The 15703-nt window shown below is 39.9% G+C and overlaps 1 protein-coding gene across 18 annotated transcripts in view; it reads left to right on the top strand.

Moving 5' to 3' along the window:
* sgip1 (SH3GL interacting endocytic adaptor 1) overlaps nt 1-15703 on the top strand; it is a 169292-nt gene that overhangs the window by 142367 nt on the left and 11222 nt on the right. For all 18 annotated transcript variants that reach the window (XM_062978197.1, XM_062978201.1, XM_062978203.1 and 15 more), the window contains 5 exons: nt 5278-5389; nt 9298-9453; nt 12095-12227; nt 12467-12669; nt 14353-14417. In XM_062978197.1, coding sequence (XP_062834267.1) covers nt 5278-5389; nt 9298-9453; nt 12095-12227; nt 12467-12669; nt 14353-14417 — 669 coding nt within the window. The remainder of the gene's footprint in view (nt 1-5277; nt 5390-9297; nt 9454-12094; nt 12228-12466; nt 12670-14352; nt 14418-15703) is intronic.

Below are 15703 nucleotides of genomic sequence, written 5' to 3'. Positions count from 1 at the left end.
TGAATGCCCAAGGCATTATGAGTAAAAACGATATCTACCACTATTAAAAGGGAACTTAATTTACTTATCTAAAAACCACACCAAACATGATGGGCATCAATGGAATATAGTTACAAAATGACTTATTATGTTCTGCCTCGCAAAGGTATGAATAGGAGATTTTGTCATATTCTTCCATGAAATGGGGCTTGTGATGGAGACAACAATATTTCACCTCTTTTGTACTCCATTGCCTTTTTTAAAAATCCAGACTGGTTTATTTCTAGTTGGATTGGGTATGGGATACAATTGTTTAAAACAGTGGACTTCAGCAAGATGCTTTTGCAGACCTTTTCCCTCTGACATCTTTTCATATATAGAAGCCTAGACCGGCCTGACTTTATATGTAACCAGGGCAGACTTGTGTATCACATGCCCCATCACACCTTATTCACCCTTATAAAGAGATAAATGTAAAGCAATGAAAAAAGAGTTTGTCCTTTGAGAAGGTCTCTTTGGGGGCTTGTGTGTTTTATATAATTACTTAAGGAGTCATAATTGGTAAGTACTCAAGACCCAGAAGTTACACAGAGCTGGCTTTGTGATATTATCCTTTCTTCCTCCCTTGAACTTTAATATTTGTGTTTATGGAGGAGTTGTAGCTGTGAATAGATAATAAAAGTCAGAGCCCAGCTCAGAAGAAAAGGTTAGGAAACTAAACTACTAAAAGCACTTAACGTTGATAAAATTGTGAGTAGGAAGACCTCTTATACATAAACAAACACAGTGTAGTTCATATGATCATATGTGATTCTTCAGGTCTCTAGTAGTCATTCGAAGTGTTGAAAAGCATGTTTTCCCTTTTAGTAATACACTAGTAGTAGTAGTAGTAGTAGTAGTAGTAGTAGTAGTAGGCCACGCATTGCTGTGGCGTTGTCTGGTGGTGTTCGTGAGAACTTGTTGAGGTAGTGGTGGTATTGAATATCTTTTGTATGGTTGTCTTTATGTTTAGTATGCATTTGGTTGTTTGTGTACTGTGAAAATTGTGAGGGTAGAGGGGGTCTATGTCCCTGTGTAGTATTGTATAGTATTTATACATTGTCCATGTGTTGTGAATGCTTGGATTGTGTCCTGCTGCATAGTAGAACGGGTTAGGCTGGATGGCCATTAGGGGTCTCTCCAAACTCTTGGATTCTATGCTATTATTATTATTATTATTATTATTATTATTATTATTATTATTATTATTATCATCTTCATCATCATTATTATGTAGAGGCTGGATGGTCATCTGTCAGGAGTGCTTGGATTGTGTCCTCCTGCATGGTAGAAGGAAGTTGATCTGGATGATCCTTAGGGGTCACTCCAAACCTTAGGATTGTATGATGATGTTATTATTGTTGTAATTATTATTATTAGTATTAGTATTAGTATTGAGAGGCTGGGTGGCCATCTGTTGGGAGTGCTTGGACTGTGTCCTGCATAGCAGAATTGGGTTGAACTGGATGGCCTTTAGGGTTGTCTCCTAACTGTCTGATGCTATGATTCAATGTGTATTATTATTGTGCAGAAATTGGATGGCCATCTGTCAGGAGTGGTTGGATTGTGTCCTCCTGCATGATATAAGAAAGTTGAACTGGATGATCCTTAGGGGTATCTTCTAACCTTAGGATTGTATGATATTCTTATTCTTATTATTGAGAGGCTGGCTGGCCATCTGTTGGGAGTGCTTGGATTGTATTGTCCAATGGCAGAATTGGGTTGGACTGGATGGCCTTTAGGTGTCTCTCCTAACTGTCTGATTCTATTATTCGATTTGTATAATTACTGTGCAGATCTTGGATGGCCATCTGTCAGGGGTGCTTGGTTTGTGTCATCCTGCATGGTAGAAGGAAGTTGAACTGGATGATCCTTAGGGGGTGTCTCCTAACCTTATGATTGTATGATATTATTATTATTATTATTATTATTGACACAACGACGTTGTATGACACAGCAAACAAGATAGATATGCTGGGTTTCGTTTCACAAAATCACAAGTCGAACACTTCCCAAGTGTCTAGGACTGTGTGATGTATTTTCGGATGATGCGTGCAGATCCCAGCAGGGTGGCTTTTTGCAGTTGGCAGATCGTAATTTTGTCAATGTCTATTGTTTCCAAATGCCGGCTGAGATCTTTTGGTACGGCACCCAGTGTGCCCATCACCACCGGGACCACCTGCACTGGTTTCTGCCAGAGTCTTTGAAGTTCAATCTTGAGGTCCTGATAGCGGCTGAGTTTTTCCTGTTGTTTTTCGTCAATGCGACTGTCACCTGGGATGGCAACATCAATGATCCAAACCTTGTTCTTTTCCACAACTGTGATGTCTGGTGTGTTGTGTTCCAGAACTTTATCAGTCTGGATTCGGAAGTCCCACAGTATCTTTGCGTGCTCATTTTCCAATACTTTTGCAGGTTTGTGATCCCACCAGTTCTTTGCTGCTGGCAGGTGGTAGTTGAGGCATAAGTTCCAATGAATCATTTGGGCCACATAGTTGTGCCTCTGTTTGTAGTCTGTCTGTGCAATTTTTTACAGCAGCTGAGGATATGATCAATGGTTTCATCTGTTTCCTTGCACAGTCTGCATTTTGGGTCATCAGCTGATTTTTCGATCTTGGCCTTAATTGCATTTGTCCTGATGGCTTGCTCCTGGGCTGCAAGGATCAGGCCTTCTGTCTCCTTCTTCAGGGTCCCATTTGTGAGCCAGAGCCAGGTCTTCTCCTTATCAGCTTTTCCTTCAATTTTGTCAAGGAACTTTCCATGCAATGTTTTGTTGTGCCAGTTGTCAGCTCTAGTTTGTAGTGTGGTTTTCTTGTACTGGTTTTTTGTCTGCTGTGCTTTGAGGAGTTTCTGATTTTTGACTTCAATCAAAGCAGGTTCTTCACTTTGCTTTACATATTCTGCCAGGGCATGTTCTTCTTCTTTGACTGCTTGTTTTACTTGTAGGAGTCCTCTGCCCCCTGATCTTCTAGGCAGATATAGCCGGTCAACATCACTGCGAGGGTGCAGTGAATGATGAATGGTCATGAGTTTTCTTGTTTTTCTGTCCAAATTGTCCAGTTCCATCTGTGTCCAGTTTATGATGCCAGCAGTATATCTTATGACAGGTATGGCCCAGGTGTTTATGGCCTTGATGGTGTTGCCTCCATTGAGCTTGCTTTTGAGAATTTTTCTGACCCTTTGTGTGTATTCTTTGCTGACCACAGTTTTCACATGTTCATGCTTGATGTTGTCCAGCTGTAATATGCCCAGATATTTATAGGCCTCTGGCTGGTGACACTTTATTGTTTGGCCATTGGGCATATTTATGCCCTCACTTTCAATGATTTTTCCCTTCTTCAATGCCACTGTCGAACATTTGTCCAAACCAAACTCCATGTTGATATCAGTGCTAAAAATTCGGACAGTGTTGGTCAGAGACTGAATTTCAGTTTCTGTTTTCCCATATAGCTTCAGGTCATCCATTATTATTATTATTATTATTATTATTATTATTATTATTATTATTATTATTATTATTTATTATTATTGAGAGGCTGGGTGGCCATCTGTTGGGCGTGCTTGGATTGTGTCCTCCATGGCAGAATTGGGTTGGACTGGATTACCACAGTAATTATTTCATATTACAGTAGAATCTCACTTATCCAACATTCGCTTATCCAGTGTTCTGGATTATCCAACGCAGTCTGCGTTTTAGTAGTCAATGTTTTTGTAGTCAATGTTTTAAATTTATTGTGATATTTTGGTGCTAAATTTGTAAATACAGTAATTACTACATAGCATTACTGCGTATGGAACTACTTTTTCTGTCCAATTTGTTGTATAACATGATGTTTGGTGCTTAATTTGTATAATCATTACTTAATTTGATGTTTAATCGGCTTTTCCTGAATCCCTTCTTATTATCCAACATATTCACTTATCCAATGTTCTGCTGGCCTGTTTATGTTGGATAAGTGAGACTCTGCTGTATATTTATAATCTTATATTATCTGCTTAGAACTGGATTATATGAGGCCCCTTCTACACAGCTGTATAAAATGCACACTGAAGTGAATGATCTGGCAGTGTGAAGTCAAGATAATCCAGATCAAGGCAGATAATATAAGATTATAAATGGGTAATATAGCTGTGTGGAAGGGCCTTGAGTCTACACTGCCATATAATCCAGTTAAAATCAGATAATCTGTATCTTATAGGCAGTGTGGAAGAGGCTTGAGGCCTAACTCTGCCTGTCCCCTGGGCTGAGTAGGTTGCTAGGAGACCAAGTGGACGGAGCTTAGTTTTCTAACTGGCAGCAATTGGATAAAAAACAATTATTAATTTCCCTCTAATTGGGACTTTATTTTTCTTTTCTTTTTGTTGTATAAACGTAGATGCATGGATGAGGGGTTGTGTTGCCAAGTTTAGTGTTTCTGGAATGTGTAGTTTTGTTGTTTTGTCCTAGGCCAAAAAATTTTTATCCTTTTATATATATAGATATATATAGATTGTCTCTTGGGTACTATATATATTGTTAAGTGTCTGCAAATAAACTCTGACTCATGATGAACTATCACAAGATTTTCTTGCCTTCTTCTAAGCTCAGAAGAGTGTGATTCACTCAAGATCATCCAATGGGTTGTCCAACACAAAAAGGTTTGCATTATGCTGACTATCTGCTGAAATATACATGTATGTATTCCAGCACTGAAGAGGCAGTACTCAAGAAACAATATGTATGTGTCCTGCAAGGAAGGAGTCTTGCAGCATCCTAAACATGAACAAATTTATTTAATCTTTGGCTTCATGATTATGGCTCACTACCTCAGTATTCTTTGGACAAAATTACTTTGAATATTCTGCTTTCCAGTTAGACTTCAGTAGACTATATCATGTTCTAGTTTATCTCATTGAGTTTTCTTTAAAAATGTTAACCTAAAACACTACAGAAAATCTAGCTAGGTTCTAGACTGTCATTAGTATTGCATGCAAGGGAAATGACTTGATGTACAGCACAAGCTATCTAAGAAATGAACAAACTCTGCTTCAATTAATATGCAATAAAGAAGATAAAACACTGCAAAAATGGATACAGTTGTTGCGAGTGTACTCTCAGAAGACCTGAACTGATGTAATTACTAATATATTGCTTTATTGCTGTAATGACTAGGTTTACTTCTCCTTTCATCTCTTCACTTTTTTATTAGTGGTCTTGACCTTAAGAATTTTTTTTAAGTTTCTATATCCATAAAGAGTGAATATGTTCAATTGTTGCAGGCTCTTCTCGTGGACCTAGCCCATTAACAATGGGTGCACAAGACACTCTGCCTGTAGCTGCGGCATTCACTGAAACTGTTAATGCGTACTTCAAAGGAGCAGACCCTAACAAGTAGGTATCCTGCTATGTGCTCCTGTCTTTTCCCCATGCAGTGATTAAATTCTGCTCACTTTCATACCATCATTCTCCTTTGGAGGTGAGCACTCTAGAGAGTGCTGCCAGCTGAAAAGTAAGGGAAAATATTGATTTGCTGTTAACAAGTATGCCCATGGTTTCTCAAAGAGAAGACTTTATTTTCTACCTAGTTTCTAAAATAGGTGATACTTTTCCAACCTTTATCCATACATCTTTTGAATTATTTTCAAACACCTGGAGTGTCCAGGAGTGGTATTTTCAGAAGATTTGAAATACTTCATAGAAAGAGCTCAACATACAGCAGGGAAATGGGGAGAACACAATTTTTGGTGATTTCCCCTTCTCCCAGTGCCATATGCTTTAGTGTTCTGTAGGATTTTCCAAACTCTGAGTAGATTTCCAGGAAAAGAGGGGAATGTGTGGAGATTGATCCTTTCTTCTGATTATGGGAGTCCTCTTTTAGTGGAGTTCCTAGTCAAAATAGTTCCTGAATCCAACCTGGAAAGAATGTTTCCCCAATTTGTTTAATTGTGTACATTGAAATCAGTATGAGAAACATATCATGCTTCCATGGCATCTCAATTCTGACTGGAATTGTTATCATTTGATATATCCAAAGTACTCAGTAGTGTAAAGATGAAAAATAGTTTTATTGTAACACAAAAATCAAGTTAACAGAAATAAATGAGTACTTTTTGATTATATAAGCATTCACACCCTTTGCTATGACATGTCAGATAATCCTGGGTGAAACCCAGTTCTTCCAGAAGTCACATCAGTAGTTGAATGGAGTCCATCTGTCTGTAGTTCTAGTGCCACGTGATCTCAGAGTAATTATACCTGTGTGCGGAAGGCCCTGGAGTTTGCTCAAACAGCGTCATGAAGCGTCATGAAGCCCAAAGAGCTATCAAAACAAGTCTGGGATAAAGTTGTGCAGAAGCACCAATAAGGTTTTTTAATTTAAAAATTCAAAACAATGAACATCTCCAGAGCATCACTACCTCAAATATTACAAAATGGAAAGAGTATGGTTCAACTGTGTGTCTAGCTAGAGAAAAGCATCCACCAGAACTCAGTAACAGTGTAAGGACTTCCTTTCTCCCTCCCTTCCTTTTGTTACAATCCTATCATGTGATCTCAGTGTGTCATATAATTAAAACAACATAAATAGCTTTCTAAATTTCCAGTTAAAAACTACAGAATAGTGTAAATAACATAAAACCATATTAGTGAGAGGAGCAACCAAGTAGTAGCTAGAGAAGCAGCAGAAAGTCAGTGGTAATTCTGAGGACCTGGAAAGGTCTGGATCTCCACACAAGCTGGGCTTCACATGAGAGTGCTGAGAAGAAAGCCATCATTGAAATAAACACTAATGCCTGTTTGAAGTTTGCAAAAAATCATAAGGACTTGTCTAAATGAACTCCAAAATCCTTACAAGGCTTACAAAATGCTGGCTGACCCCATAATGCACAATGACTTCCAGTGAATATGTAGGGGTATTTTTTGTTTTTGTTTTAAGCTGACTTTGTCCTGCTTTGGGCAAATTTAAGAACTACTCCAGACTTCACTAGAAAATCTTGAGTATCTTCTGGACAGTCTGGACAGTGGTATTAGGTCTGATTTGGGCCAGTCTGCTGTGCAGACTGGACATAGCACCATCACCTTTTCTTTGTGTTCATCGGTGCATGAACCCAGTGCCTGTGTCACCACCACATCTCCAAGCTGGCCACAAAGTTCCATCTGAACCTCTATCACAGATGCCTTTATTGATGTCAGACTGGGGCACCAATGTGACCAGCAAGAAGGAGGAAGTACAGTGTTCCCTCAATAATTCGCAGTTCACTTTTCGCAGATTCGCTGTTTTGTGGTTTTTCAATAAACTCTAAAAGACTATTATAAATCATAAAAATTACAATTTACAGCCTAAGGAAGGGAGGAAGGAGAAGCTAAAGGGAGAGAAAAGGAGCCCAAGTGGCAACAGGAGGAGAAGGAGGAGATTTATCAACACACGATTGGTTGATAAGGACTTAAAATAGTGTATAACTACTAAAATAATGTATAAATATTAAAATAAATATAGCATCCCTATTTCGCAGATTTTCACTTATTGTGGGTGGTCCTGGAACCTAACCCCAGTGATAAGTGAGGGAACACTGTATTCTCCCCTCATTGATGGTTGCACAGGTGCCTTATTTTAGCACCAGCAAAGGTGCCCATGGTGGTCAAGAGTTTAATAGAAGCTCTATGGCTGGTTGAGAATGGCAGCAGTGACATGGTGGAGGTAAGATGTGGGCTGCCCCAGTGGCGTGGATATAGTCCAGGACTTGGACTAAAACTGGTCAAACTCAAAAAGTGGATAGAGCCAAACAGAACTCAATTCTGGAAGAAAACCTGTTTCAGTTTCCACAACCAACAAGTCCCAGTTTTACATTGTTTATTTTATGTTGGTCCCCAATAAAATCTTTAGAGTATTGAGACTTGTGTACATTAAGTGGTAATAATCTCAATTAAATTCATTTAGATTCCAAGTTTTAAAGCAACAAAATGTGGAAAAGCCAAATGACAGGTGTATACTTCTGCAAGGCTCCACACAGCTACAGCTTGGACAAGTTACTTGTTGGAGTATAATTCCCAGAATCTCCCTGTCAGCATTGTGAGCTGCACACTGGGTGGGAGAGAAACTTGTCCATGCTCTGCAAGTTGGAAATCCCATGTCTACTTCAGGACATATAAAGCTTTGTTCAGGTGAAAGCAAATGCATATGTGATAAAGGAAGAGAATGAGTCAAAAGTTGTAGCATGTACCTCTCACCTATAAACATGCCAAAGAAAGCTCTGACAAATGTTTTTAGCAGAAGGTTGTATAAAATAAAACTGGACATAATTCATGTTTATATTTCTATTACAGTTAAGGTAATTTCAGAATTTGTGGATTATTTTTTTAACATTTTGCACTTTCATAGACTACCAAAGGCAGAACACTGCTTTCTATGGCCCCAAGCATAATACTATGAACTATTTATATATGACTATTTGAATTTTAAATACTTGAATTACAGACTAGCAATTTAGTCATGAATCTCTTGTTACATAAGTAGTTTGACAGTTAAGGCACATGCAGGCATCTGGTAATATTGACTTTATTCTTCAAAGTGTAGACTTTTTCACCCTGCTAATTATTACTTGTGAGATGCCAGAATAAATTATCTAGTATTGCAGGGTTATCTGTTCCACTGGTCTTCACCTAGTCCAATCCAATATAGTAGAAGATTCAGTCTTATTAGTATTTTAGTTTAATAGTCTGTTTTATAGCAAAATATAAGACACATGGCCAGAAAAAGATGATGCTGGCATGATAGGATGCATTTAGCTGGGCAGAATATAGACATTCTGCTGTAATCTTGTTAATACACAGATGCTGCGCTAATGGAAGCCTTTAGGCCAGGCTTCTTCAAACTGCACCCCCTCCCAGGTGTTTTGGACTTTAGCTCCTAGAATTCCTGAACATTGAACAAGCTGGCTAGAGCTTCTGGAATTTAGAAGCCCAAACACCTGGATTAAACTCGTATTATTTCTTCATTATTTATGTATTTCCCTCAGTGAGGTGGTAGTTGCTACTTCTAGTTCTTCATTCTTTCTGTGTTGCAGCATCCTTGGCTGTATCAATGCAACCAATCCATTAATCTAATTGCAGCTTGTGTATAGGAAACTAAGAACCAAAATGAGAACTGCCCTGATACGATTAGATTTCCATTAACTGCTACCTTGAGTGACATTCTGGCACCAAAAGGAAACCAGGTGCTGTCTAAAACTGATTCTTGAAAATGTATATAACTGACTTGCAGGTTCTGTTTCTATTTGTCTTCCCTTATTTCGCTCCTGAAGATGCATAGTCAAGGTTACTGGAGAAATGGTGCTGTCATTTCCTGCAGGAATTACTAGACATTTTGCCAATAATCCCAGCCCAGCTGTTTTAACGTTCCGTGTGACAAATTACAACAGGTTAGAACACGTCTTGCCAAACCCCCAACTTCTTTGCTGGTAAATATCATTCTATTTGACACTTTTATTGATGTATAGGGGAAATATAATTTATGTAGCTTTTGCAGAAGAAATCTGCATAAGTTATATATTTACTTAATAGTATACACAAACATACAAATACCTAATGGAGGACCTGTGAGGTTTGAAGTTTGTTTTTGAAGTCATTTCTCAATATGTTTAGTAGTGGTAGTGTTTCAGAAGAATGTACTATGTGTCTTCATGTCTGAGTTTGCTGCCAGACATCAATTTTGTCAATCTCAAAGCTTAAACAATTTCTTTAAAAATAATTTGTTACAGCTAAAAATAATATCTTACATAGATTAGTTACAATTATCATTTAAATTCCTAAACAAGTAGTTAATTAATATTATAATTGAAGTTTGAAAATAACTTTTGTGCCCTCCAAAAGAAATTATAACCGCTTTTCAATTAATTTTTAAAAATCGAAAATTTTGAACACAGATTTGAAGTATAATGTCTGTATTCATTTCATTGCCACCTCAGCACATACCAAAAAGCCCAAACTTCAGCATGAGCCAACACTGGAAATATTTGACTTTTTTCTTCTCTATCACTTCACTACCCTCTTATAGTTTTGAAAGTACAGTAGAGTCTCACTTATCCAACACTCGCTTATCCAATGTTCTGGATTATCCAACGCATTTTTGTAGTCAATGTTTTCAATATATCATGATATTTTGCTGCTAAATTCGTAAATACAGTAATTACTACATAGCATTACTGCGTATTGAACTACTTTTTCTGTCAAATTTGATGTATAACATTATGTTTTGGTGCTTAATTTGTAAAATCATAACCTATTTTGATGTTTAATAGGCTTTTCCTTAATCTCTCCTTATTATCCAACATATTCGCTTATCCAACGTTCTGCTGGCCCGTTTACGTTGGATAAGCGAGACTCTACTGTAACTAAAAAACAATTACACTACAAAATGAGAGGCATTCGTTCTCATATATTACAATTAAATGTAATTCCTTAATTAATGAGGAAATACGTTGATTGTAAGTAAATAGGTTATTGTAACAAATTTTTTAGTTGTGAATGATAAGTCTACTACAAGATTTTTATTGTTCACCCTGCTTCCTTTGTGACAGTTTAAAGAGGGAGATTCCCACTGTTGTCATTTTTATGTGTACCTTTCCTGGTCTTTCTGTGCTCTACATCTAACTGGAAAAAATATATGATGAGGGAAAGCATAACTTTTGATAGTATTAGGAGCCTTCCATCTGGAAACAGCCCTAGACAGGAGAAAAGGAAGCCATCAAGTAAAGTAGACCCCACATATCCATGGGTTCTGCATCCATGGTTTTTAAGCTGTTTAAAATTGTTTTCAAAAAACGCAGTGGGAGAATAGAAATAAATACATTTATGTTGATCATTTCTCCCTCATCTTTCTATCTTAAGTACTCTAACTTGCATAAAATATTAAAAGTATAAATTACAAACCACCTCTGAGTATTCCTTGTCTTATAAAACCTTATGAAATTCAATAGGTTGCCATAGATCAATAGGAGACTTGAAGAAAAATACATGCCCACGGTGGTTCAGCAGCAAACTAAGATCTACATATACTAGTGTTGTGTATTTGTATGGAATTGCTGTTCATTTTGTTTAGTTTCATTCATTTTGTCTCATTTTCATATTTATCCCCGTTTCTGAAAATGGGACGCCTATACAAATAGAATTTTTATCTCGCTTATGAAAAAAAATTCATGCCATTGGTAGCAATGGGAGGGCTTCTGTGGCTCGCCCCCCCCCCACTCAGATTTAGGGCTAGAGGGGTGAAAATTGCTACACACAGAAGGCATATGGACCTCTTTTAGCCTACCAACTTTTAAAATGTTTGGGTCTTCTAATGATTTCTAGCAATTTTTTTCCTTTTTATAGATAAAATCCCCTATAAAAGAATTCCCTTTTCCTCACAGCTGGCCCAGCCCTCTTAACTTCTGCAGCAGCAGAAGGAGGGCCAGGGGAGGTGCCAGTCAGTAAATGGGAAAGATGCTCTACACAAACACACAGCCCGTTGCCTAGTTCCAAGATTTCACTTCTTAATAAGAATATTACACCATCAAGCAACTCTTTCAAAAGCTTTTTGCTGATCGTTTTGGGAGGAGTAAAAAAAACAAAAACATTCCAAACCAAGCCAAGCAGAGACACAGCAACCCAGCTCCAGCACCCAGAAGTAGCAGCAACAGCTGCTTTAGGGGCAGTCTCCCCCTTATATACTCTCCCTGCCTTCCCTGCCCAGTCCACTTCAGTGATTCCTTGGCCTACGATTGGCCAAGGGTTATCTCCTCCCTGCCTCCTTCCCTGAGGCATGAAGAAGTGATTGCAGGCATGGATGCCATGTTGCCAGAAAACGAAAGCAAGCACGATGACTGTGTAGCTTTCATTTTCGTGTCACCATATGTTTTGTATGAAAATGTCATTCATTTCGTGTAGACGACACGAAACAAATGCACTAAGGAAATGAAGGAAACAAATACCGCGCACATCCCTAATATAAGCATACATTCAAGACTAAAATCTGCTTTTCTTATATGATGAAGGGCAAATGTTTTGTGTTTATGAAAATGGCATTGTTTCTTTTCTTTTCTTTTTCCTAAATGGATGTAGTGACAGCACACAAGCAGATGCCAACACAAAGGAGTTCTGGGTGAACATGCCAAACTTGATGACCCACTTGAAGAAAGTGTCAGAACAGAAACCACAAGCAACGTATTATAATGTGGATATGCTCAAATATCAGGTAAAACCTTTTACAATATTTCACCTCATGAAAGAGGTAGTTCATATATAGTGGAGTTCACAGGCAAAGTTTGAGCATAAACTTTCAAGTCAGTTTTATTGGTCTAAGCCTACCTTTCGTATTCCTTTTTAAAATTATTATTGAGAACATTTTTGTCTTGAAAATGCTGTCTCAGTGCTTTTTTAAAGAATCCTTGCAGCTTAATGTGCATACTAAATATTATCTTTCCATCTTATAAGGTATCAGCTCAAGGTATTCAGTCTACTCCATTGAACCTTGCAGTGAACTGGCGGTGTGAGCCTACAAGCACTGATCTCCGGATTGACTACAAATATAATTTAGAGGCAATGACGACCCCAGTAGCTTTAAACAATGTCCAGTTCCTTGTTCCAATAGATGGAGGAGTGACAAAACTGCAAGCTGTGCTTCCACCTGCAATTTGGTATGAACTAGAGCTAGTCTTAGATCCGTCCTTGATTTCTTTCCACCAGTGCGCCAGTCTTCTGGACTGAAGCTGAGCCAGCCTTTTGGACTATGCAAATTAGTTACAGCTATTGAATCATTTGTTCATTAAATATTTGGCACAATACTGTCTGAGCAACACAGGGGTTGGGGAACCTGTAGCCCTCCAGATGGTGGTGAATTACAGTACTACTTCTGAATGGCTAAGGCTGATGGGAATTAAGTCCATCACTACGTAGAGGATCACACATTCCCCCAGTCTACAATGTCTATTTTATATGTAACTTTAAAAAAAACCAAGTTTAAACAATTAATAAATGTGCAATCACTGAAATCTCATTAAAAGGGATGGGACCTTCATTTCAGTTAACATACAAAGACTTCCAGTAGCATAGCATTTTTATCTTGATGGTTGCAGATGAAAGGACGAAATGTCTGATAAGTATGACAACAGCAGATACATCTATTTACCAAGTCAGTTTAATTCATATATAAATCTGCCCTTTCACTCTGCTTTAAAGTGCAAACAATGTTCACAATTGGTGGGGGCTGTAGGCATGTTTCTCCCAGCTAGATTCTTCTGATATCAAAGCCCCAGTGGTGCAGCAATGACACTGAGAGGCAGACATCAGAAATAAGAGAGGTGGCAAGGAAGAATTGCCTACCTACAAGCTCATTTCCTTTTTAATGTGTAGTTCCCTCCCACTTTGTAATCAATTTGCCTTGGTCAGACCACACCTGGAATACTGTGTCCAGTTTTGGGCACCGCAGATGAAGGGAGATGCTGACAAGCTGGAAAGCGTCCAGAGGAGGGCAACTAAAATGATTAAGGGTCTGGAGAACAAGCCCTATGAGGAGAGGCTTAAAGAGCTGAGCATGTTTAGCCTGCAGAAGAGAAGGCTGAGAGGAGACATGATAGCCATGTACAAATATGTGAGGGGAAGTCATAGGGAGGAGGGAGCAAGCTTATTTTCTGCTGCCCTGCAGACTAGGACACGGAACAATGGCTTCAAACTACAGGAAAGGAGATTCCACCTGAACATCAGGAAGAACTTCCTCACTGTGAGGGCTGTTCGGCAGTGGAACTCTCTCCCCCGGGCCGTGGTGGAGGCTCCTTCTTTGGAGGCTTTTAAGCAGAGGCTGGATGGCCATCTGTCGGGGGTGCTTTGAATGCGATTTCCTGCTTCTTAGCGGGGGGTTGGACTAGATGGCCCTTGAGGTCTCTTCCAACTCTACTATTCTATGATTCTATGATTCTATGATTCTAATTTTGAGATATCGTTAAAAATATAGATCTACCACTGCTACCTCTGCTTTGGCAGTTATAGTTACCCCAGTTTTTTCATCTATAAATATGTAGAAGAAATGTTAGCAAATAGATGGAAGAACTGCCTGTATTGCCATAACTATGTGAACTAGAATGATGCTCTGCATATTACAGACCAATTGTCCATTGAAATCCCATATTAGAAGATACTCAGTCCAGATTTTCTGCTGTTCCCATTTTAGTACTGGCAAGGAAAGATTAAAATTGGAGCAGAAACAACTCTTGTGTTGGCTGTGGAATACTAAATATACTTCTTGTTTCCCATTCTTCCAATATCTTGATAAGGTTTCTTCAGTATTCTTGGTTCTTATATGAGTAATATTCTCTTCTTTTTAGGAATGCTGAACAGCAAAGGATATTGTGGAGAATTCCTGATATTTCACAAAAGTCGGAAAATGGAGGTAATATTAACACATTTACCCTGAAAATGCATTCTTTTCAGACTCCTTAAGCCAGGGGTCCCCAAACTAAGGCCAGGGGCAGTTCAACCGGTAGGCAAACTACACAGTTTCTGAAGGTGGCATCCTTTGGGGGGCGCAGTTGAGGCGCCTCCAAGTGCCCAAAGGCTAATGAGCAGCTTCTTTTTTGTCTTTTTTTTCTTTTTTCCCCTCCGGTGTGCTTCACCTTCCCCTCCCGCGTGTGCAGATGTGTGCATGCATGCGCATGCACCCCCGCCTCCTCCTCCCAGGCTTGCGTAATGGTCATCATCTTCTTCTTCTCCCTCCCCCCCTTTTAAAATCCTCACCTGGAGAACAGGTGCCGTTGCTCCGCTTCCTCCCCCTCTCCTCCTCCCCACGCACATGGGCACTCACAGGTAAGCGCACACGCATTCGCTCATGGCTGGGAAGAAAGGTGGGAGGGGGAGGCCTGCTTGCGCACTCACGGCCGGAGTTTTCCCTCCGGCCATGAGTGTGCGAGCAGGCCTCCCTCTCCCACCTTCCTTCCCAGCCATGAATGAATGTGTGCATGTGCACTTACCTGTGGGTGCCCATGCGTGTGAGGAGAAGGAGAGGAGCCTGGAGGGGGGAGCGGGTGGCGGGGTCGCGGAAGTCACTGCCGCCGAGAGGAGGCAGAGGCAGAATAGGCGGAGGCGGCGGGAACAAAGCAGTGGAAGGAGAGGAAGGCCATGCTCGGGCCTCCCTCTTGGTCCTCCACCCGCAGCGCCCTCTACCTAGGCGTGGCCTTCCTCTCCTTCCGCTGCTTTGTCCCCACCGCCTCCACGGCTGAGGCCTGGTCTGCCTTTGTCACCGCAGCCTGGCCTGCTTCCGTGACCTGGCCTTAGCCTCCTTGAGGCCAGGTCTCTGGGCTGCTGGCCATGTTCCAGAAGCTTTCTCTCCTGACGGTTAACCCCACCTATGGCAGGCATCCTCAGAGGTTGTGAGGTTTGTTGGAATCGAGGTAAGTGAGGTTTACATATCTGTGGAATGATGTCCAGGGTGGGAGAAAGGAAGAACTGCTGGATACAGGTGTGGATTTTGCCATTGGCCACCTTGATTAGCATGTAATGGCCTTTCAGCTTCAAAGCCTGGTTGCTTCCTCCCTGGGGGCATCCTTGGTTGGGAGGTATTAGCTGGCCCTGATTGTTTCCTGTCTGGATTTCCCCTGTTTTCAGAGTGTTGTTCTTTATTTACTGTCCTGATTTTAGAATTTCTTTTATACCGGGGGCCAGATTCCCTTTTGGTGGCCT

The sequence above is a fragment of the Anolis carolinensis genome, chromosome 4 (genome assembly GCF_035594765.1).
Source record: "Anolis carolinensis isolate JA03-04 chromosome 4, rAnoCar3.1.pri, whole genome shotgun sequence".
NCBI classification, from domain to species: domain Eukaryota; kingdom Metazoa; phylum Chordata; class Lepidosauria; order Squamata; family Dactyloidae; genus Anolis; species Anolis carolinensis.
This window is presented reverse-complemented; position numbering and strand designations above follow the sequence as displayed.